This window comes from Bos javanicus, chromosome X (assembly GCF_032452875.1).
Source record: "Bos javanicus breed banteng chromosome X, ARS-OSU_banteng_1.0, whole genome shotgun sequence".
NCBI lineage: Eukaryota > Metazoa > Chordata > Mammalia > Artiodactyla > Bovidae > Bos > Bos javanicus.
In genome coordinates this window covers 57,691,243-57,713,870 of record NC_083897.1, presented here as the reverse complement: position 1 = coordinate 57,713,870, position 22,628 = coordinate 57,691,243, and the positions used below count along the sequence as shown (strand labels likewise).

Here is a 22,628-nt window from a genome sequence, read left to right as displayed (position 1 = left end):
TATACCCATTTGAATGCAGAGTTCCAAAGAATAGCAAGGAGAGATAAGACCACCTTCCTCAGTGATCAGTGTGAAGAAATAGAGGAAACCAACAGAATGGGAAAGACTATCTCTTCAAGAAAATTAGAGATAGCAAGGGAACATTTCATGCAAAGATGGGCACAATAAAGGACAGAAATGGTATGGACCTAACAGAAGCAGAAGATATTAAGAAGAGGTGGCAAGAATACACAGAAAAACTATACAAAAAAGATCTTCACGACCCAGATAATCATGATGGTATGATCACTCACCTAGAGCCAGACATTCTGGAGTGCGAAGTTGAGTGGGCCTTAGGAAGCATCACTATGAACAAAGCTAGTGGAGGTGATGGAATTCCAGTTGAGCTACTTCAAATCCTAAAAGATGATGCTATGAAAGTGCTGCACTCAATATGCCAGCAAATTGGGAAAACTCAGCAGTGCCCATAGGACTGGAAAAGGTCAGTTTTCATTCCAATCCCAAAGAAAGGCAATGCCAAAGAATGCTCAAACTACCACACGATTGCACTCATCTCACATGCTAGTAAAGTAATGCTCAAAATTCTCCAAGACAGGCTTCAACAGTATGTGATCCATGAACTTCCTGATGTTCAAGTTGGTTTTAGAAAAGGCAGAGGAACAAGAGATCAAATTGCCAACATCTACTGGATCATCGAAAAAGCAAGAGAGTTCCAGAAAATTATCTATTTCTGCTTTATTGACTATGCCAAAGCCTTTGACTGTGTGGATCACAATCAACTGTGGAAAATTCTTAAAGAGATGGGAATACCATACCACCTGACCTGCCTCCTGAGAAATCTATATGCAGGTCAAGAAATAACAGTTAGAACTGGACATGGACCAACAGACTGGTTCCAAATTGGGAAAGGAGTACGTCAAGGCTGTATATTGTCACCCTGCTTATTTAACTTATATGCAGCGTATATCATGAGAAATGCTGGGCTGGATGAAGCACAAGCTGGAATTAAGATTGCCAGGAGAAATATCAATAACCTCAGATATGCAGATGACACCACCCTTATGGCAGAAAGAGAAGCGAAGATCATGGCATCTGGTCCCATCACTTCATGGCAAATAGATGGGAAACAGTGGAAACAGTGTCAGACTTTGTTTTTTGGGCTCCAAAATCACTGCAGATGGTGACTGCAGCCATGAAATTAAAAGACAATTTCTCCTTGGAAGAAAAGTTATGACCAACCTAGACAGCATATTAAAAAGCAGAGACATCACTTTGCCAACAAAGGTCCATCTAGTCAAAGCTATGGTTTTTCCAGTCGTCATGTATGGATGTAAGAGTTGGACTATAAAGATAGCTGAGCACCGAAGAATCGATGCTTTTGAATTGTGGTGTTGGAGAAGACTCTTGAGAGTCCCTTGGACTGCAAGGAGATCCATCAGTCCATCCTAAAGGAAATCAGTCCTGAATATTCATTGGAAGGACTGATGCTGAAGCTGAAACTCCAATACTTTGGCCATCTGATGAGAAGAGCTAACTCATTTGAAAAGACCCTGATGCTTGGAAAGATTGAAGGCAGGTGGAGTAGGGACGACAGAGGATGAGATGGCTGAGTGGCATCACGGAATCAATGGCATGCTGCTGCTGCTGCTAAGTCGCTTCAGTCGTGTCTGACTCTGTGTGACCCCATAGACGGCAGCCCACCAAGCTCTGCTGTCCCTGGGATTCTCCAGGCAAGAACACTGGAGTGGGTTGCCATTTCCTTCTCCAAAGCATGAAAGTGAAAAGTGAAAGGGAAGTTGCTCAGTCCTGTCCGACTCCTAGCGATCCCATGGACTGCAGCCCACCAGGCCCCACCGTCCATGGGATTTTCCAGGCAAGATTGGTACTGGAGTCGGGTGCCATCGCCTTCTCCGACTCAATGGCATAAGTTTAAGTAAACTCTGGGAGTTTGTGATGGACAGGCAGGCCTGGTATGCTGCAGTCCATGGGGTCATAAAGATCGCACATGACTGAGCAACTGAACTTAACTGAAGGAAGAGCCTTCCAACTGGAATGAACAGAAAGAACCAGGTAATAACTTGACATACTGAAGGAACAGAAAGAAGGCCAGGGTGGCTAGAACATAATGAACAAGGAAGAAAATGTGGCATTAGATGAAACTGAAGAGGATGCAGGGGCAGATCATCTAAGACCTCAAGGATTAAGATAAAAAATTTGGATTTTGTCCTAAGTGCAATAAGAATCCACCAGGGGTTCTGAATGAAGAATTCATGTGATACACTTTTTATTTTTATTTTTTTGTTTTTATTTCAGATCTGTATTCCATCTAGAAAGTATTTTTATTTATGGCATGACATAGATATATAACTTAATTTTTCCCCATATGTTAAACCTATTGTCTTAAAACCATATGTTGAACAGTATACCCTTTCCCCGTAATTTGTAATAAATGCTGCATTCATTACAAACTGGATTCTACATTTATGTAGGTCTGTTATTTGACTATGCATTGCTCCATTGATCTGGTTTTCTATCCCTGTAGTCTTTCACTTGCCCCTCTGGCAGGCATATCTGGGGCTCTGATTCTCTTTGATTTCATCTCCATTTATCTAATTCTATACAACAATGAAATTAAAAGACACTTGCTCCTTAGAAGAAAAGTTATGACCTACCTAGACAGCATATTAAAAAGCATAGATGTTACTTTGCCAACAAATTCCATCTAGTCAAAAATATGGTTTTTCCAGTAGTCATGTATGGATGTGAGAGTTGGACTATAAAGAAAGCTGAGTACCAAAGAACTGATGCTTTTGAACTGTGATGCTGGAGAAGTCTCTTGAGAGTCCCTTGGACAGCAAGGAGATCCAACTAATCCATCCTAAAGGAAATCAGTCCTGAATATTCATTGGAAGGACTAACGCTGATGCTGAAATTTCTCTGGACACTGTGGGAAGTTTCCAAAGGAGCAAGAGTGGGAGCAGGGAGATGAATCAAAAGAGAATCATAATGGTCCAGTTGAGAGGTGATGGTGGTTTGAAAGATGATGGTAGTTGTTGTGGTAATAACAATTAGATGGATTTAGAATATATTTTGAAAGCAGAGCCAATGAGACTTGCTGATGAATTGCACATGAGGTATAAAGAAGAGAGAAATAAGAAATGATTTAAATTTTTAGCTTGTGTAATTGGGTGAATGTTGTCTTCTCTTGAGATGAGTAAGATCAATAGGAAATAAGGTTGGGGAAGACAAGAGTTCTGTTTTGGACATGTTAGGTTTGCACTGCCTATTAAACAAGTGGGAGATGTCAAGTGAGAGGTTTGTTATAGGAATCTGAAGCTCATTGAAGGGATTAAGACTATACAGATGAGCAGCATTTAAAACCATGGGACTAGATAGAAATATATTAGAGAAATAATAATACATAGGTCTTTTTCAGAGACCTAGAGAACTTCAGGCAGGAGAAGAGCCAGTGATCTGGAAGCAAAGGAGATGAGGAATGTCCAGAGATTTTGGAGGAAAACCAGGAGAGTGAGGTCATTAAAGAGAAAAAAAGTGTTTAGGGTAAAATAGAAAGTGTCTTGCTACAGGGAACTAATGAAAAAGTGGTCAACCACAGAGTCTTTAAAAAATAAGAAATTCTCTACCATCTGAAAGTAGTTCTTGTTGGTGCCTTCATTTTAAAAAAGCACTCTTTAAGATTAAAATGAAATGTTTTCTGACAAAATAGACTTCATTTAGTTACAGAGTCTTAATATAAAACAATTAGAAATTGAGTGCTGTTTGTAAAAGAGTAACATCAAATCAGCTAGAGAGATAAATGTATCATGTTTTGAATTAGGTTTTGTGAGTAGACAGATTAAAATTCTATTTTAAATATAAAGTTTATTAAAATAAATACTTTTGTATTCAAAAAAAGAAGGAAGGAGTAATCAACAGGGTAGAATATTGCTGAGTGGTCAGTCTCATGTCTTCAACCTCTCTTTTTCTAATTTTATCTAGGACAACTCTTCATTTTTTAGGATTGTTCCTCTTATTGCAGGATTTAGAGAATTCCTGGCCCCTGAGTACTAAAGGTCAATAACATCCTGTAGCCAAAAATGCCTTTACCCATTTCTGTGTGCATGCTGGTCATGTCCAACTCCTTCCAACCCCATGGACTGCAGCCTTGCCAGATTCCTCTGTCCATGGAATTTTCCAGGCAAGAACACTGGAGTGGGTTGCCACTTCCTACTCCAGGGGATCTTCCCCACCCAGGGACCAAACCTGAGTCTCTTGCATCTGTTGCCTTGGCAGGCAGATTCTTTACCACTGAGCCACCTGAGTAGCCTCTACCCAATTCTAGAAGTCCCCTAAGGGCCTGTACCATGACTACTTCTTTATGGTTTGTTCATTAAGTCTAATGACATATAGTAGTCACTCAATAAATATTATATGAGTAAGTGAATGGATTCCTGTCATTAACTGAAAAGTATTCTTTCAAAAATCCCTAAATCAGGCCTCCTCTTCACCACCCATCTCCTCTCTCTCCTCCCTTTCACTGGTAAACTGTCTCAAAGAATAATCTATATTTACTGCCTTCTCTTCCTCATTTCTTCTCCACTTCTCAGCTTTCTGCAACCCAGTGTTAACCCCTATCATGCCTCTGAAGCTGCTCTCTTTCAAAAATCACCAGACTTCTTAATCCTGCTTTACTTCTCTGCAGCCGTAGATACTATTATGGTTTTCCCCATCTCTGTATATCCTTTTCTGTTCCTTTCCTTTATCCATCCCTCAAATATTTATATTTTCTATGGTCTATCTGTGAATCCACTTGCATGGATTCAGAAGGTTCTTCCAGTTCTGGTTCAAGAATTCTGGACCATATAATTAAAATATTTGATGAAACCTCCTCCAAATGACATAATCAAAATGTAAAATTACTGATTTTGCTACCAAGTAATATATATAGGACATCTTTCACCCTTATTCAATCCATGACCTTAAGCCCATTTCAAACTCCCTCCCTCCCTCTCTCTCTCTCTCAATCTATCTATCTATACCTTTCTCATTACAGGGAACTCTTTTTTTTATTACATACTGCAGCTAATGGGATCTTCCCTAACCAAGGATCAAACTTGCATTCCCTGCAGTGGGAGTGAGGAGTCTTAACTACTGGACCAGTAGAGAAGTCTTATAGGGGACTTTTATTTTCAACTCTACTAATTTTGGTATTATTTAAAACTTTAAATATATATAATTTCCATCATCAGATATATATTAAGTCTACACAGTTAGATTAGCTATTAAGGAGGTATTCATCCCCCTACCATCATTGTGGAAAAATATTATGATATTAACCATAATGTATGTATATTACTGAAAGAACTATTAGAAATTTAATTGAAGGTTTACTGTGCTGCCTGGAGCTGATAATGAGGAATTGTATTACAGCTCAAATATCTTTCTCCCTGCCACACAGTCTGATATATAACCAATCAAGTAAAGTTAGCATAATCAGAAAGCCTAGAAAAAAAGGTGTCCATTCTCCAGAATTTTAAATGGAAAAGAGAATCCATTCCATTATCAAGCAGCCAAATCTATTTATTTATAAGAAGTAAATGAAAATGACTGTTTTAACCTTGAGAGAAATTGGGATTTGAGAAGCATACCATTCAAAAAACAAGTGAATTCTCAGAGGATGTGCAGACACTTTGCTCAGAATGATTGCTAGCTCCTTCTGAGATGAATACATGTGATAAACACGTGACTCCTGATTGTGTCTGCCAGATGGTGACTGACTCCCATCCTATCCCTGACTCTCACTCCATTCCCAGTTAGATTTAGAGATGGAGTAAGGCTCATATCCCAGTGAGGAGGTGACAATGAAAAATAAAAACAGGCTTAATGTCTTGTTTTCAAAGTCACATCAGCATGTTCCCTTATCAATAGAAATCCATTATAGTAGGAGCACCAAAATATTATATATCCATTGCAGCTCAAAAAGAGTATGAAGCCATCTGCTGGCTTGTTCCTGCTCCTAGAACAAATGATGGGCCATTTGGCAGAAAATCAAGAAACCTAGTCATTCATTTTTGGATTTTAGAGATAGTGAGCTGTTAAACACCCATGGGTAAAGATGGAAATCCACTGACCTACCTCTCCACTGCACCCATCCTCATTCCTGCCATCAACAGTCCTATGGGGAGGCCTCCTTACACATCTTTAACACCTAAAATTCCTTTTTCACACTCCCAGCTTACACCCAAGAGGTCAGGTACCACAGACATCCCTGTTTGTCAGGGATAGGCAGGCTCCCATTCTTCTCACCTTGCTTCTATGACAGTTTCCTGGCTTCTCCATCATCGTCTGTATCTCTAAAGCCATGCCACAATTCCAACCTCATTTTGTTGACCTAACGTCTCTCAGTTTTCAATACCTAGCCTGGAAATTGACTGATAATTTACAATGTCTATTTGAACTTTGATTATTGAGCCTTCCCAGGGATCATCTATTCTGTCTTCAATTAGTCCCATTTCTGCAAGTTTCCTAGTATCCTTCTCCATACTTCCCCCTCTCCAAACACACACACTTACTACTTAAAAACAGTTCTACTTCATTCCAAGCCAGACGCAAAGCCAGCAAGCAGTCTGTGGTAGTATATTCTAACCCCTACAGAGAATAAACAGCAATCTGAAAATCAACATCTCTAGTCTCTATCTTTGAATTCCATACATATTTGTATTTCAAACTCAGTATAGCCCAAACTTAATATTTTTGTTCTAGAACTTGTCTTCTTTCTTTTGCACTCCATACCCGATCCCTAAAAAACAAATAAAGCCACCTTTTGTTTACTCTCATTCTAGAAGTAATACAGAGTAGTTATACAAAATACAGAAGATTCAGATGAGCAAATATGAATTAAAAAACATAAGCCTGTTATCCAGATATAAACCACTTTACCTTCCCATATCTTGATTAATGCCATCACCATTCACCCAGCCACCCAAGCTAGAAATCTGACTCCTGTTTCTCCCTTACACACCACATTCAACCACTTTCTAAATACTATCAATACTACAATTGAGAGCTTCCCTGGTGGTTCAGTGGTAAAGAATCCGCCTGCCTATGCAGGAGACACAGTCCAATCCCTATCTGGTAAGACCCCACATGCTGCAGAGCAACGAAGCCCACACGCCACAACCACTGAAGCCTGCCCACTTAGAGCCCATGCTCTGCTTCAAGAGCATGGGCTGCATGCAAGCCACCTCAGTGAGAAGCCTGCACACTGCAACAAAGAATAGCCCCTACTCACCACAACTATTAAAAAAAAAAAAAGCCCACGTGGCAACAAAGACCCTGCATAGCCATAAATTAATTAATTAATTCAAAAAATACTACAATTGATCCTTGAACAACATTGAGTTTGAACTGTGTGGGTCCACTTATCTGTGTATTTTTTTTTTAAATACATACATACTACAGGACTACACATCTGCAGTTGGTTGAATCCATGGGTGCAGATTCACAGATGTAGAGGGCCAACTATAAAGTCAGAATTAGATTTCTGACTGTATGGAGTGTAGGCACCCCAAACCCCCACATTATTCAAGAGTCAACTGTATCTCCAAAATGTCTACTGAAACCACTTTTTCCTCTCTGTCCCCACAGCCATAGTCCAGGCTCTTATTTCTCTTACCTGAACTAGTGCAACTATCAGCTGGTTTTCCTATCACCAGTCTCCCAAACTCACACTCATCTTTTACCATGATGCTGCTGCTGCTGCTACTGCTAAGTTGCTTCAGTCGTGTCCGACTCTGTGCGACCCCACAGACAGCAGCCACCAGGCTCCCCCGTCCCTGGGATTCTCCAGGCAAGAACACTGGAGTGAGTTGCCATTTCCTTCTCCAATGCATGAAAGTGAAAAGTGAAAGTGAAGTCGCTCAGTCGTGTCCGACTCTTCGCGACCCCATGGACTGTAGCCTACCAGGCTCCTCCATCCATAATCTCTACCAAATTCTCCACCATAATCTGCCAAAATAGAGTTGTTCTGAAATATACATCTACTCATTTAACTCACCCACTTTAAAATGTCTAAGAACTCTAAACCCCACAGTAAGTCCAAATTTCATGGCATCTGAGTCTGCTCAGGCTACCAAAACAAAGTACTATAGACTGGAAGTCTGAGTATGCCAGACATGCCAGCATGATTGGCTTCTGGTGAGAGCTCTCTTTCTGGCTTATAGATGGCTACCTTTTCATTATGCTCACATGGCAGGGATAGAAAGCAAGCAGAGAAAGCACTCTGGTGTCTCTTTTATAATGGCACTAATATCATCATGATGGCCCTACCCATGTGACCTCATCTAAACCTAGTTTCCTGCCAAAGGCTCTATCTCTGAATACCATCACGTTGGGAGTTAGGGTTTCAAGATACAAACTGAGGGCGACACAATTCAGTCTGTAACATATGGTATGATATTCAAAGACTTTTACAACTAGCTCTAAGCTGGGTATTCTGTTTTATTACTCCATGCCAAAGAATCTTGGGGCTCGAAGACCATTACAAATAGTTCTCAAAACACATTGTATATTATACTTCCACAGCACTACACCTTTGTTCACCCTATTTACGCTTCTTAGACAGCTCCAACCTGGCAAACCATTATGTCCCTCAGATGTCATCAGATGCCACCTGTATTGTGAAGTTTACCCCAATTTCCTCTTTTTTGTACCCAGATCACTTTGCATACACTTCTATCAAATTCAAACTGGGCCTAGGTTCAAACTGTAGTTCTGCCAGAGTCTAAATGCATGACCTTAAGCAAGTTACTTAACTTCCTTGTGCTTCAGGAACTGTATTTATAAAACAGGAATAATAGCACTTATTTCGTCGAGTTTTGATGTGAAGATTAATGAGTTACTATGTGCAAAGTTCTTAGGGAAATGCCTGGCACATAGTAAGCATTGTATCAATTGTTTGTTGTTATTATATCATGTTAAGTGAAAACAATCAGGATAAAAACTTTTATTTATGGACTGCAAATGTAGGGAAATGGCTTCACCATGGCACTCTGGCAATCTTGCACTATTCACATAGGCCATGTAGGCAAGACTCAGCTGCAGTCTGCCCGAGGTCTTGGCAGAACATCCTGTAATTATCTTAGAGCTTGAGAAGACAGGTGGTCTTGTGAGGAGCTGTCTCAAGGCTGTTTATCTGTCTTTCCACTTTGTGGGAAGCTCCCTATCTTGCAGGAGGCTGTCATGAGGTTCCAACAAAGCAAAGGACTTTCCACCTCCCTTGCCCTGGGTATAGATGCAAGCTATAAAACCGCTTAGCTGCAGTCTAGAGTTGGTTCTTCAGCAAGAGTGTCTCACTACTCATGTTACCTGTCATCTGGCTCCTGTAGTTCACTGTTGTCCTGTGGGGCAAAGGGACATGGGGATCTGACACCATGGTGATTCTGCTTATGCCATTTATGTAAATCATAAACTACATCCTTTGGGGCTTATTTCCTTATTGGATGGATCTATGAAAATCTGTGCTGCTTATGGACTGTTTGATCTCTTAACAGTAATCACCTGGAGAGAAGGAGAACCTTATATTTATTTTGTTTAACACTGCATGTCAAGTATCTGGCCTACAGTAAATGCTCAATAAGTATGTGTTGAATTTTAAAAATTACAGAAAACAATGATAAATATGTATTCAAAGATAGGTATCAAATCCATTATAGTAGAAGTCTTGTGGGGGGGAATGGAGAGTATAGAAGATAAAAGATAAAATATGATTTAAGATAAAATAAAATAGAAGGATTCTACTCACAAGGATTAAAGAAAAACATGCATGCCATCTAGGAGAAAAGGCCCTCTAGACTCTCTTATGTTAGTATAAGAGACCTTGTAAGCTTGACCTTATTTTCTCAACTGTAATATAAGGAGGAAATCCTAAATCAACATCTTTCAAACTGTGTTCCAAAGAGCCCCAATTTTTCTCCTAGGAGCTGTGTCATGGATGATAGTACCCGTTTAACTAAGGCAGCAGTATTTGTTTTATATGTTTGGCTTTCTCATAGAATTTTGCTTGAAGAAAAGGGCTGGCAACCCAAAACAAAACAAACATGCAAACCACTGGCCTAGTTCTAGCTCTAAAATTAATGTACAGCATGATAATAGTTGATAATGCTGTACTGAATACTGGGAAATTGCTAAGAGAGTAGACTTAAGGTGCTCTGCCCACACACACACACACACACACATAAATGGTAGGCAAGGAGATGGTATGTTAATTAGCTTGACTGTAGGAATCATTTCACTATGTCTATATATATCAAATTAACATATTATATGCTTTAAATATACACAATTTTATTTAAAAATAAGATGCCTAAATATAGATTAAGGCAAGGGAAGCTTGGTAGCTACAAACTCAGAATTGGAGCAGCAGGCATAATTTGGATAATGGAACTCTCTGGTTGGGGTTAGAAGGAAAGGGTGGAAGGTTTGCTGAAAACATGCATATTCCTAACTCTGATTTTTGTTTAGGACTCACTCTTTGATTTAGGACTCATAAATCTTGCTTTCTTATAAGGAGTCTGGAGAGGGTAAAGGAAAGGTGGCTCTTATACATTTTTAAACCCCAAATCAGTCCTTGTATTTAAATAGATTGTTTATGGTCCTATTATTGGGTTGGCCAAAAAGTTCATTCAGGTTTGCCTGCAAGATGTGATGGAAAACACGAACGAACTTTTTGGACAACCCAGTACCTTCCTCAGCTTTAGCAGATGGCTTCTTCTTAAAGTCTCTGTGTCAGATTGTTACATAGAAATCAGATCCAGGCCCCAAACATCATATTTAGCTAATTCTAAGGTGCTATTTTCCTCACATTTTTATGTTTCTCTTATTGGGATGAATCACACAATCAATGTTCATATTTAATGTGGTAGTATACGTATTTTTCCTTTGTTGCTAAACAAATGGCATATCTACAATTTGATGATGTCATAGAGTTGAGGAAATGCCATATTATTAACAGAAATACTAAGCTTAAAATTTGTGCAAGAAATGTTTGAGATGAGGTCATCAACCTCTGCAGTCAGAGCCTTCCCAGTGGGGTTAAGTAATGACAGTGGATGTCATCATAAAATTCAAGCAAAAGATTGTTTGTTTTTTTTTTTTCTTTTTTGAGAGACAGCTTACCAGTACACCATTGTCCACAATTATTCTTTATTCTTGCTTACACTCAATGCTTACCCAAATAGGCCATGCTATTTCATGCCTGGATACCTTACCATGTGCTCTTTCTTCTGCTTGGAATGCTCTTCTTGGAATGTTGTCCATTGGAGAAATCCTATCCACCCAACGTTGATCCCTTTCTACTTTGTCACCAAATACCTGGTATTGCCTCTAAATATGTACTTACCACACTGAACTACAATGATTTATTAGGTTTCCATTCCCTTAACTGTAAATTCCTTGATGGTAATTGACTGTTTATTATTTGTCTTTGCATTCCTAATACTTAAGGACAGTGCCTAATAAGCAGTAGTATTCAATAACTATTTAAAGATTGAATGTATGAATAAAAAGAATGCTATACATGTGGTGTAGTGCCATAGCATGAACAAATATTTCATTTGTTGCTGGCATTCAAAGGTATTCATGTCTTGTCCAAACCTTCTGAACTCCTGGTAAAATTACAATTGTCAACACAGAGCATAATTGTTAGTAATAAAATGAGTTAATTTATGCTAGTTTTATTTCTCCAATCAATTATAAGATCATTAGAGGGGGAGATCAAGTCTTTTTCTGTACATACCTGTTTCAGATAAACTATACACTCCTATTCTGAGGTGTGATTTAGTTTCCAAGATTCTTCACTCAGAATACCTTTATTATTGATGCTAGTCAGGACTGGAAAAGGTCAGTTTTCATTTCAATCCCAAAGAAAGGCAATGCCAAAGAATGCTCAAACTATCGCACAATTGCACTCATCTCACACGCTAGTAAAGTAATGCTCAAAATTCTCCAAGCCAGGCTTCAGCAATACGTGAACCATGAACTTCCAGATGCTCAAGCTGGTTTTAGAAAAGGCAGAGGAACCAGAGATCAAATTACCAACATCTGTTAGATCATCGAAAAAGCAAGAGAGTTCCAGAAAAACATCTACTTCTGCTTTATTGACTATGCCAAAGCCTTTGACTGTGTGGATGACAATAAACCGTGGAAAATTCTGAAAGAGATGGGAATACCAGACCACCTGACCTGCCTCTTGAGAAACCTGTATGCAGGTCCGGAAGCAATAGTTAGAACTGGACATGGAACAACAGACTGGTTCCAAATAGGAAAAGGAGTACGTCCAGGCTGTATATTGTCACCCTGCTTATTCAACTTATATGCAGAGTACATCATGAGAAACGCTGGGCTGGAAGAAGCACAAGCTGGAATCAAGCTTGCTGGGAGAAATATCAATAACCTCAGATATGCAGATGACACCACCCTTATAGCAGAAAGTGAAGAGGAACTAAAAAGCCTCTTGATGAAAGTGAAAGAGGAGGGTGAAAAAGTTGCCTTAAAGCTCAACATTCAGAAAACAAAAATCATGGCATCCAGTCCCATCACTTCATGGGAAATAGATAGGGAAACAGTGGAAACAGTGTCAGACTTTATTTTTGGGGACTCCAAAATCACTGCAGATAGTTTGCAGATAATTCTCCAATCAATTATAAGATCATTAGAGGGGGAGATCAAGTCTTTTTCTGTACATACCTGTTTCAGATAAACTATACACTCCTATTCTGAGGTGTGATTATTCTGAGGTGTGAATTTTTCCAAGATTCTTCACTCAGAATACCTTTATTATTGATGCTAGTCAGGACTGGAAAAGGTCAGTTTTCATTCCAATCCCAAAGAAAGGCAATGCCAAAGAATGCTCAAACTACCACACAATTGCACTCATCTCACACACTAGTAAAGTAATGCTCAAAATTACTGGACACCAGATTTACTAGTGTATATTGCCAAAGTGAGTTGCATTTCACACTCTTGGTTAGATCCAGTAAGGTAGTCTCACTGATATCACTGGTATCGCCATTGTTACACAGAAAGAAACATCCTTTGCTTGGCAAATGATTTGATTTAATTTCATTGCTGAGCCATGAAATTAAAAGACGCTTACTCCTTGGAAGAAAAGTTATGACCAACCTAGATAGCATATTCAAAAGCAGAGACATTACTTTGCCAACAAAGGTCCGTCTAGTCAAGGCTATGGTTTTTCCAGTGGTCATGTATGGATGTGAGAGTTGGACTGTGAAGAAAGCTGAGCACCGAAGAATTGATGCTTTTGAACTGTGGTGTTGGAGAAGACTCTTGAGAGTCCCTTGGACTGCAAGGAGATCCAACCAGTCCATTCTAAAGAAGATCAGTCCTGGTGTTCTTTGGAAGGAATGATGCTAAAGCTGAAACTCCAGTACTTTGGCCACCTCATGCGAAGAGTTGACTCATTGGAAAAGACTCTGATGCTGGGAGGGATTGGGGGCAGGAGGAGTAGGGGACAACAGAGGATGAGATGGCCGAATGGCATCACTGACTAGACGGATGTGAATTTGAGTGAACTCTGGGAGTTGGTGATGGAAAGGGAGGCCTGGCGTGCTGCAATTCATGGGGTCGCAAAGAGTCGGACATGACTGAGCAACTGAACTGAACTGAACTGAGCAATTTTCATGGGAGAAATAGAAAGGCTCATAATAGTTTTATTTATTTAGGGCCTAAAATTTCTTTAGAGTTTAGAGTAATTCGCAATATCAAACATCAAAAACATAATCTTACAGTCATTTAAGAGAGAGAAATTTGAATATTACTGGTAAAACCCTGGGAGCTAATTACTTCAAGATCACTTGAAACCTAACTCATTAGAGCTTGAAAAATCTCCTGAGGTCCTTAAAGATGCTATTCTCATTATTTTATTTGATCCATTGAATGTCTTAGATTTTGTTAATAAGAGAAAACCTGAAATTTATGCAAAAGAGAATCCATTTACCATTTGCTTAAGGAAAAATCTTAAGCATCTCCTATGGGCACCTCAGTATTCTATGTCATAGAGTATTCTAAGAGAGGGATGGGAAAATACAGATGCACAGCCTCTACTCTCAAAAAATAAACTCCCAGCACCAAACACCATAATTACTAGTGTATATTGCCAAAGTGAGTTGCATTTCACAGTCTTGGTTAGATCCAGTAAGGTAGTCTCACTGATATCACTGGTATCGCCATTGTTACACAGAAAGAAACATCCTTTGCTTGGCAAAGGATGCTCTCCAACATGCTGTACGTCATTCAGATAAGGGAGCCAAAAAACAATTTGGATGTCTTTTTAGAATGTTAAGTCGGTAGTTCAGATCCAAAATTTAAGGGAAAAAAAATCCCCTTTTACATTCCCTAATGTAAGCTGAGTCATTAAAAGATATAGTATATTAATGCATATATATGGAATTTAGAAAGATGGTAACAATAACCGTGTATGTGAGACAGCAAAAGAGACACAGATGTATAGAACAGTCTTTTGGACTCTGTGGGAGAGGGCGAGGGTGGGATGATTTGGGAGAATGGCATTGAAACACGTGTAATATCATATATGAAACGAATCGCCAGTCCAGGTTTGATGCGGGATACAGGATGCTTGGGGCTGGTGCACTGGGATGACCCAGAGGGATGGTATGGGGAGGGAGGTGGGAGAGGGGTTCAGGATGGGGAACACGTGTACACCTGTGGAGGATTCATGTTGATGTATGGCAAAACCAATATAATATTGTAAAGTAATTAGCCCCCAATTAAAATAAATAAATTTAAATTTTAAAAAAGATACAGATATAAGAGATAAGACAGATTCAGGGAAGGAAATATTTCATTCTGATTGACTGTCAACTCATCAGAAATTAATAACCAATCAGATGGTATGGATAGGACAGAACTAGGATGAAAGAAAATTCAGTCCAGATTGGGTGGTGCTATTAGGCTAGAAACAGTGTGTTACATCATACGATTCTATTTATTTGTAAATCTTATCCACATGTGTAAACTTTTTATTTTGTACATGTTTACCAATTTTAAACAAATAGTCTATTCTATTATTTCCTTAGTGCCTCAAACATAGCAACCACTATTTTTAAAGGGCTTACAGCCTTGCAGAACAGTCAATTTAACTATAATGGTCATATGGAAAATGGGGAAGAGGGGAGAGGCTTACCACCAGATCTTTGCAACATGCAGTTGACGCATCCTTTCTGGTCAATCCTAGGAACATATCTTCTGTTCCCACTTGCTGTTTGTACACAATTTCATATCTGAAAAAAAGCCAGTGATATAGAGACTCAAATGAAAGAGCAATTTCCTGTCACAGAGCAGAAAACTAGAAACTTATGAGGACATAGTACTACAAAAAATAAAAGGACAAAATAAATAAAGTGCTTGCAGTTTTTCAGGCATAAAGAAAATAGAAGTCAGAAATTTAGTCAAAAACACCTAAAACTGTAAAGCAGGATTTATGTTGTATATACTTAGTTGTCTAAAAATAAAAGTTAACTGTTTCAGAGCTATACAAACAGTAAAAGGAGAAGGAAAAAGGAAGGTCCTTTCCTGGAAAACAATGGCTCAGAAGAATAGTGGGCCCATAATCTAGGGTTTCATGGATAGAAAGAAACCTTATGCCAAATTTAAGCCACAGAGTGAGAAAAAATCCAGGCTTAGTACTCTTTCTGTCATTAACTGTATGATCTTGGTCAAGTCCCAAACTCATGTGGTCTCAGCTTCTGGATTTGTACAATTTATGGAAAGGGGTGAGTTTGAACTAAATGATCTCTATTGTCTTTTCCACCTCAAAAATTCTACAGTAGAAATACTGATCATGTAGACAACACAGCTACAACTACAGTGTTTAGAATCTACAGAATCCTTAGTTCAAGGAATGATTTTCCTGGTATTTTACCTCACACAAGACAATCCACAAACTTTCCTAGGCCCCAAATTTGGGACCCTAGGGATACAGTGGTTTACAGAAACCCCCAGCCATAAGTGAACCCTATCTTTTTAGATGGAATGAAATAAGCAAACATTTACAAATAATCTTGTCTGTTTAATCCTACTCTAATGAAGAAATGGCAAATCTCTGGATAGAAAGACTAAAGGACAACATTGAACTTCTGACCACTTGCGAACTGGAATACCCAAGGATGAAAGAGGGATTTCTCTGAGTTGGAACAGGACTAAGAGTAAACAGCATTTTGAGATGGAACACTTTTTTCTTAATAGACTATAACAGCTCCCAGGTATTTACACAGGTGAAACCGGGTTAAAACAAAACAGAAAGATATTGATCTACATGCCCTGAACTCCCACATGGATTTGCTCTAGCTGTTGCCCTTCCCCTCATCTCCAGATGCAATTTTCCAACTGCCTTCTATGTATATTTGCCTGAAGGTCCCACGGCACCTCACAATCCACACACCCAAAATCAAACTCCCACCACTTCTACTTCACTACATTCCCAATCGCAGTTAATGGCTTCACTCTTCATCCAGTCACCCAAGCGACTAATCTCAGCATCATCTTTGATGTTTTCCTCTTATTCATCATATCTAATCAAATACCAAATCTTCCTTCAAATATCTCTCAGATAAAGACCCTCATATTTCTCCCTAAGGTCAGTGACTTAGCTCAGCTCCTTATTATTTTTATTTGGTAACTTGTTATTCTTCTTTTGTGACCTGCCTGTTCCCATTCTCTATCCATTTTGTTCTTTATCAACTAGGACATTTTGAAATGTATTTGCATAAGATAGAAAATAAAGATTAAAAAATCTTATAAAGCAATTTTCTTCATATCCTTACTGGAGTTCTTGTTCATTTAAAATTTTGAGGGATATTCTTTCGCAGAACATCAAACATCAGGATGAAAAGTAAAAATTTACTCAGATTTGGAGCTTGCCACATATGGCTGTTTGACATTCACTAAACTATATGACAAATGAATGATTTAATTCTTACTTTCACAGGAATGTGTGGGCACTGTATAAACATAACCTGGGATTCACTCCCTTGATATTTAAGATGCAGACAGAAACGTTTTAAAATCCCCTTTGATTTCTCTTTTTATGAGATTTATTTTTTTTAAACATTGTTTATTTGAAAGTTGACTACTTTTTTTCCAGTTAATTATCTGCAGCCTCCCACTGCTTCTATTTTCAGAACTGAGGTAGAAGATAGAGGCATAGTTGTTTTTTTTCTTTTTTAATATTGGACACAGTTTTACAGTTGGAATTAGAAAATTTCTCAGATCACTTACCATAGAAGTTTTCAATAAATTTTAATGTACATTGTAATTCAATAAGTATTGCCTTTGTTTTTCAAGCTATTCTAAATATTCAACCAAGATTTTATTTTAAAATACATATATTTAAAGCTTAGTGTATTTAATCGTTAATTTCAATTATGTATGTAAACATACTTTAATCTTAAAAGAATGAGTGATTTCATTTATTAGTATGCAAGGCTTTTATGATAATTCTAAAATTCATATTTATGATTCCTATTGAAAAGGCTAGAAAGCAAGCCTTTAATCCTGCCTGCAAAATATACTAAACACAATACTAAAATAAGTAGTAAATAGGTCCAGGTAACAGCTGATAATTGGTGGGAGAACATAGCATTTTACTCAGATTATGGAACACTGAGTAATTAAAAGCAAGTCTTTGACACAAAAACATGGCATAATAATTTAGTTTGTATGAATGCCTGTAATTTAATGGGCTGGTTTTATCCACTGTTACACACTATACAACTAAATGATACTAAATTTATAATGGAAGTGACTGTATTTTTCATCTTTTGCTAGATAATAACTGAAAGAAAGGTATTATGTTTTATTGTTTCTGCTCTAGAAGGAAAAAAATAATCAATTACACATGCCTTCTGTGTGTCACCATAGTTTTATCTTTTATGTGGTAGAAATTACTTTGTGAATCTTGTCAAAAATAGAACAGTATTAGATGACACATCTAAAACTCCCAAACATGTTCCTGACTTCATTTGACTTACTCTGGTGTGTCTCTAACATCGCACACATCATGATGCTCTGCTCCTTCTGAAACTTCCTCCGGATTCCAGATTTCTTCACAATTTTCACTACTAGTTTGAGGGATGACTGTGAAGAAAGGGGAGATAACACTGAACCTCCTGCCCCTTTTACTCCTTGAAATTCCCCCTGTCCTTCTTCACATTAAGTTTGGGATCACTGAAGTGAAACATTTTCTATTTGTAATCACTAGCTTGTTTTTTGGTCAAAGGAAGCTAAATTAGTAACAATTGACTTAAAGTTTTTAATTAACACACAACCAATACGTTGAAGAGTTGTAATAATATATGTAGAAAATTTGGAAAAGATATATAAGCAAAAAAGAAGAAAATAAAATAATCTATAATCTATAATCCAACCACTCATGTTAGTCAATGATAGCATTCTGGTGTATATCTTCCTAGTCTCTCTCTGTATATGTGTATATACACATATCTCTCTATATCTACAAATATATATGTACACATACATATATGTGTATATACACATATAAAACATATAATATATAAATATTTAGTACATAAAATAACATTGAATATTAAATATATATTATAGATAATATATTGCACGACATATGTGCAAAGAAATATTACACTGTTTTACAGAAACAAGTAGGATCATATGTAAAATATTTTTACATCAAAGAACAAATCAAACATGCAATCAAGATGATTTGGGTAGAAATATTTTATCTTGTACTAAGCTATATTATTGAAGGCAGGAGAAGGGGACAACAGAGGATGAGATGGTTGGATGGCATCACCAACTCAATGGACATGAGTTTGAGCAAGCTCCAGGAGTTGGTGATGGACAGGGAAGCTTGGCATGCTGCAGTCCTTGGGGTCGCAAAGAGTCAGACATGACTGAGCAACTGAACTGCATGCAAGCCTGATATAATTCTTTAAAAATTCTATCAGTGAAAGAAATTGAAAACAGTTGAGACAATGATCGTTTTTAATCCAGTATTTTACTCATGTAGACGTGAGCTCTAAAGAAAATGTCTTTTACTTGTCTTTTATGTCAAACTGAGCATATTCCTGGGTTTCTACATGTCATATTCGAATGTTTAAAAGTAAATAAGCATGCAAAATCCTAGCTTGAATTTGTTCCAACTATTGGGGCAGCAAATGGCAACTCACATTAGGTGCAGAACAGTATTTTGAGTCTTTCAAGCATTCTCAGAAATGTACCTGGTTGTCAGGTTTTCAATACTGCCAGTTCTTTTGAAATGATCTGTGTCTATTTAACATGGGCTTTGTAAAGCATAATTACAGTTTTATATATAAAGTTTTATGTATGACTCATTGTTCTCAGAATTTCGAGATTATTAGACATAACATTATAAGAAATACAGGCAGCACAGAAATACATCCAAATTTGAACTAGTCTTCTATGAAGTGAATATCTCTTGAATAACGCAAATATACTCTTGAGTATGTAGAATAATAACTAGTGAAATTTTAAAATTGTCCACTCAGACATCATTTTAGTCATTATTTTAAACATTTTTCCAGACAAATTTTTTTACAATTACCTAAGTACTTCATTTCCTTTCCCAGTCCATCCTCTGGTAACTGTGATCACGAGCAATAGAATTAGAACTTTCTAGATTTTTAAAGTTGTGTAAAATGTTCAACTCTGTGAAAATGTACAAGCCAAAACACAAGTAAAACATCCAAAAAATATTTATTCTAGTTTATTGGACCCATGACTTTATAAGTCACCCAATGGGCTTTAATTTATGTTTTTCAACATTAGATGAAATTTTGTGGTTATTTGTTTTATTGTGTTTTCCAGAAGACTATTAGTTCAAAGGGGGCAATGACTCTATTTTGATCTCCATAATAGTCTCAGAGATGACCATACTACTTGGTACATAATAGGCCCTCAACAAATATTTATTTAATGAATTCATGAATGAATTCTGTGAAACTGCCTGAATACAGCAGCACAGAAGGTGAAGAAGCTAAGCATCTTGGTAACTAGACCCTAAATAATTAAAAAAAAGTTCTCTAACCACATGGACTTTCTTGTTTTTCCATCTCAGGAAACATCCCCCAAAATGTGAATAACTCAAGGCAAATTAACTTCAATTACTAGAAAAACAACTTACCTGCAACATAGAGTAAAAACTGCATCTTTATATGTAAATAGCTGTTCATCATCCCCACAATTATTTGAGTTCATCTTTGATAAGTGCTAGTGTTAGCATTACTCTCCCTATAATTTTGCTCCCAAAGAAGAGAGTATACTGATTATATTGATCTATATGCTATACTTCTTATAGTATAACTTACCTGTATTCTCTTCTATTTTTGGTGGTCCAATATTTCCGGGTCCCATGGCTCCCATTGCTGATGACTGGAGGAGAAGAAAAAAGTCCAATGTTCTATAATTACTACTTGTATAACTTATATGACCAGTAATACTTTAAATTTTATAAGATTTCCAGGTACAATTTAATTGAGCTACCCAGTTTAATTATCCATTGTTGTTATACAACCAAGAGACAGATGCCAAGTATTATTTTGAATAGGCAATGGCACCCCACTCCAGTACTCCTGCCTGGAAAATCCCATGGATGGAGGAGCCTGGAAGGTTGAAGTCCATGGGGTTGCTGAGGGTCAGACATGACTGAGTGACTTCACTTTCACTTTGCACTTTCATGCATTGGAGAAGGAAATGGCAACCCACTCTAGTGTTCTTGCCTGGAGAATCCCAGGGACGGGGGAGCCTAGTGGGCTGCCATCTATGGGGTCACACAGAGTCAGACACGACTGAAGTGACTTAGCAGTAGTAGTAGCAGTAATAAGGCAGAATTAATCTTTGATCAGACTAAATCCCCAGTTCCAGACCAGTGAATCATGTATTTCTGGGGATAGGAGAGTGAGCGACATTCATCTCTTTGAAGATTATAACCAAGCATTAGTATAACATGGATTTTGGATTTTGGCAGTTGTCTGGTCATAGTTAGATGGGGAACAGAAGGATGGGAAAGTTTTATAGAAATGGAAACAAACAACTAAATAGAGTCCAACTATTTAGACATCAAACAACTCATTTAAAAGTCTTAATAGCTTTTACTTCTTTCCACCGTAGGTATGAAATAGTTCGTCTCACCACCTCATGACATTAAATGAGTGAATTTAAACAGCAATCCCAAAGTAATAGTGTCAAACACATGATGAACCACTTCAGTCTTCATGCAAATTCAGATTTACTTCACCATCTTCTGTACAAGCATACATACCCCCCAACACACAGCTTACAGGACTGCCTCTGGCTCACCAGCAGAATAGTTTTCTTTTTTCAACTAGGTATACCACTCATTCAGTTCAGTTCAGTTGCTAAGTTGTTTCTGAATCTTTTTAACCCCACAGACTGCAGCACGCCAGGCTTCCCTGTCCATCACCAACTCCCGGAGTTTATTCAAACTCATGTCCATCCAGTCGGTGATGCCATACAACCATCTCATCCTCTGTCATCCCCTTCTCCTCCCGCCTTCAATCCTTCTCAGCATCAGGGTCTTTTCCAATGAGTCAGTTCTTCACATCAAGTGGCCAAAGTATTGGAGTTTCAGCTTCAGCATCAGTCCTTCCAATGAATATTCAGGACTGATTTCCTTTAGGATGGACTGGTTGGATCCCCTTGCAGTCCAAGAGACTCTCAAAAGTCTTCTCCAACACCATAGTTCAAAAGCATCAATTCTTCGGCACTCAGCTTTCCTTATAGTCTATCTCTCACATCCAAACATGACTACTGGAAAAACCATAGCTTTGACTAGATGGATCTTTGTTGGCAAAGTGATGTCTCTGCTTTTTAATATGCTGTCTAGGTTGGTCATAGCTTTTCTTCCAAGGAGCAATTGTCTTTTAATTTCATGGCTTCAGTCACCATCTGCAGTGATTTGGAGCCCCCCAAAATAAAGTCTCTCACTGTTTCCATTATTTCCCCATCTATTTGCCATAACACACATTACACCTTCAATATACTGGCAACCACTTCATTGGTCCCTCTCAGGAGTTCTTCGATATTTCAAGAAAATCCCAATTTTTTACTTATTGTTCTTGCTGATGTCAGATTCTATGGCTCCAATTCACTCCGTTGCTGGCAGTCAAAACTTCTTATCACTTGGCCCTGGCCAACCAGCACCTCTAACTCTCCCTTTCCAGGATCCTGCCCTTATCTCCCAAGATTTCAGACAAGTACAAAAGTTAAAATGTCCTGTTTGGGCGAGAGAAATAGGGTCTGTCCTTGAAAGGTGGTGGAAAATCTCACCTGTCTTTATTATGCTAAATTATTCCAACAGCTGTAGGTTATTAGTTATAAATTAATCATAACATTCCAACAGTTTCTCAGGCAGTAACTATTCCTTTCCAGAAAGTTGCTTCAAAAGTGCTATGTCTGTGGTTAAGGTGTTGTTGTTTAGTTGCTAAATTGTGTGATTCTTTTGTGACCCCATGGACTGTAGCCCGCCAGGCTCCTCTGTCCATGAGATTCTCCAGGCAAGAATACTGGAGTAGGTT

General features: G+C 38.1%; 1 protein-coding gene across 4 annotated transcripts in view; it reads right to left on the bottom strand.

The window, feature by feature from the left end:
* DNAAF6 (dynein axonemal assembly factor 6) overlaps positions 1-22,628 on the bottom strand; it is a 47,931-nt gene that overhangs the window by 15,651 nt on the left and 9,652 nt on the right. For all 4 annotated transcript variants that reach the window (XM_061409370.1, XM_061409371.1, XM_061409372.1 and 1 more), the window contains 3 exons: positions 20,400-20,463; positions 18,066-18,171; positions 15,221-15,317 (listed from right to left, as the gene is read on the bottom strand). In XM_061409370.1, the coding sequence (XP_061265354.1) occupies positions 15,221-15,317; positions 18,066-18,171; positions 20,400-20,463 (267 nt within the window). The remainder of the gene's footprint in view (positions 1-15,220; positions 15,318-18,065; positions 18,172-20,399; positions 20,464-22,628) is intronic.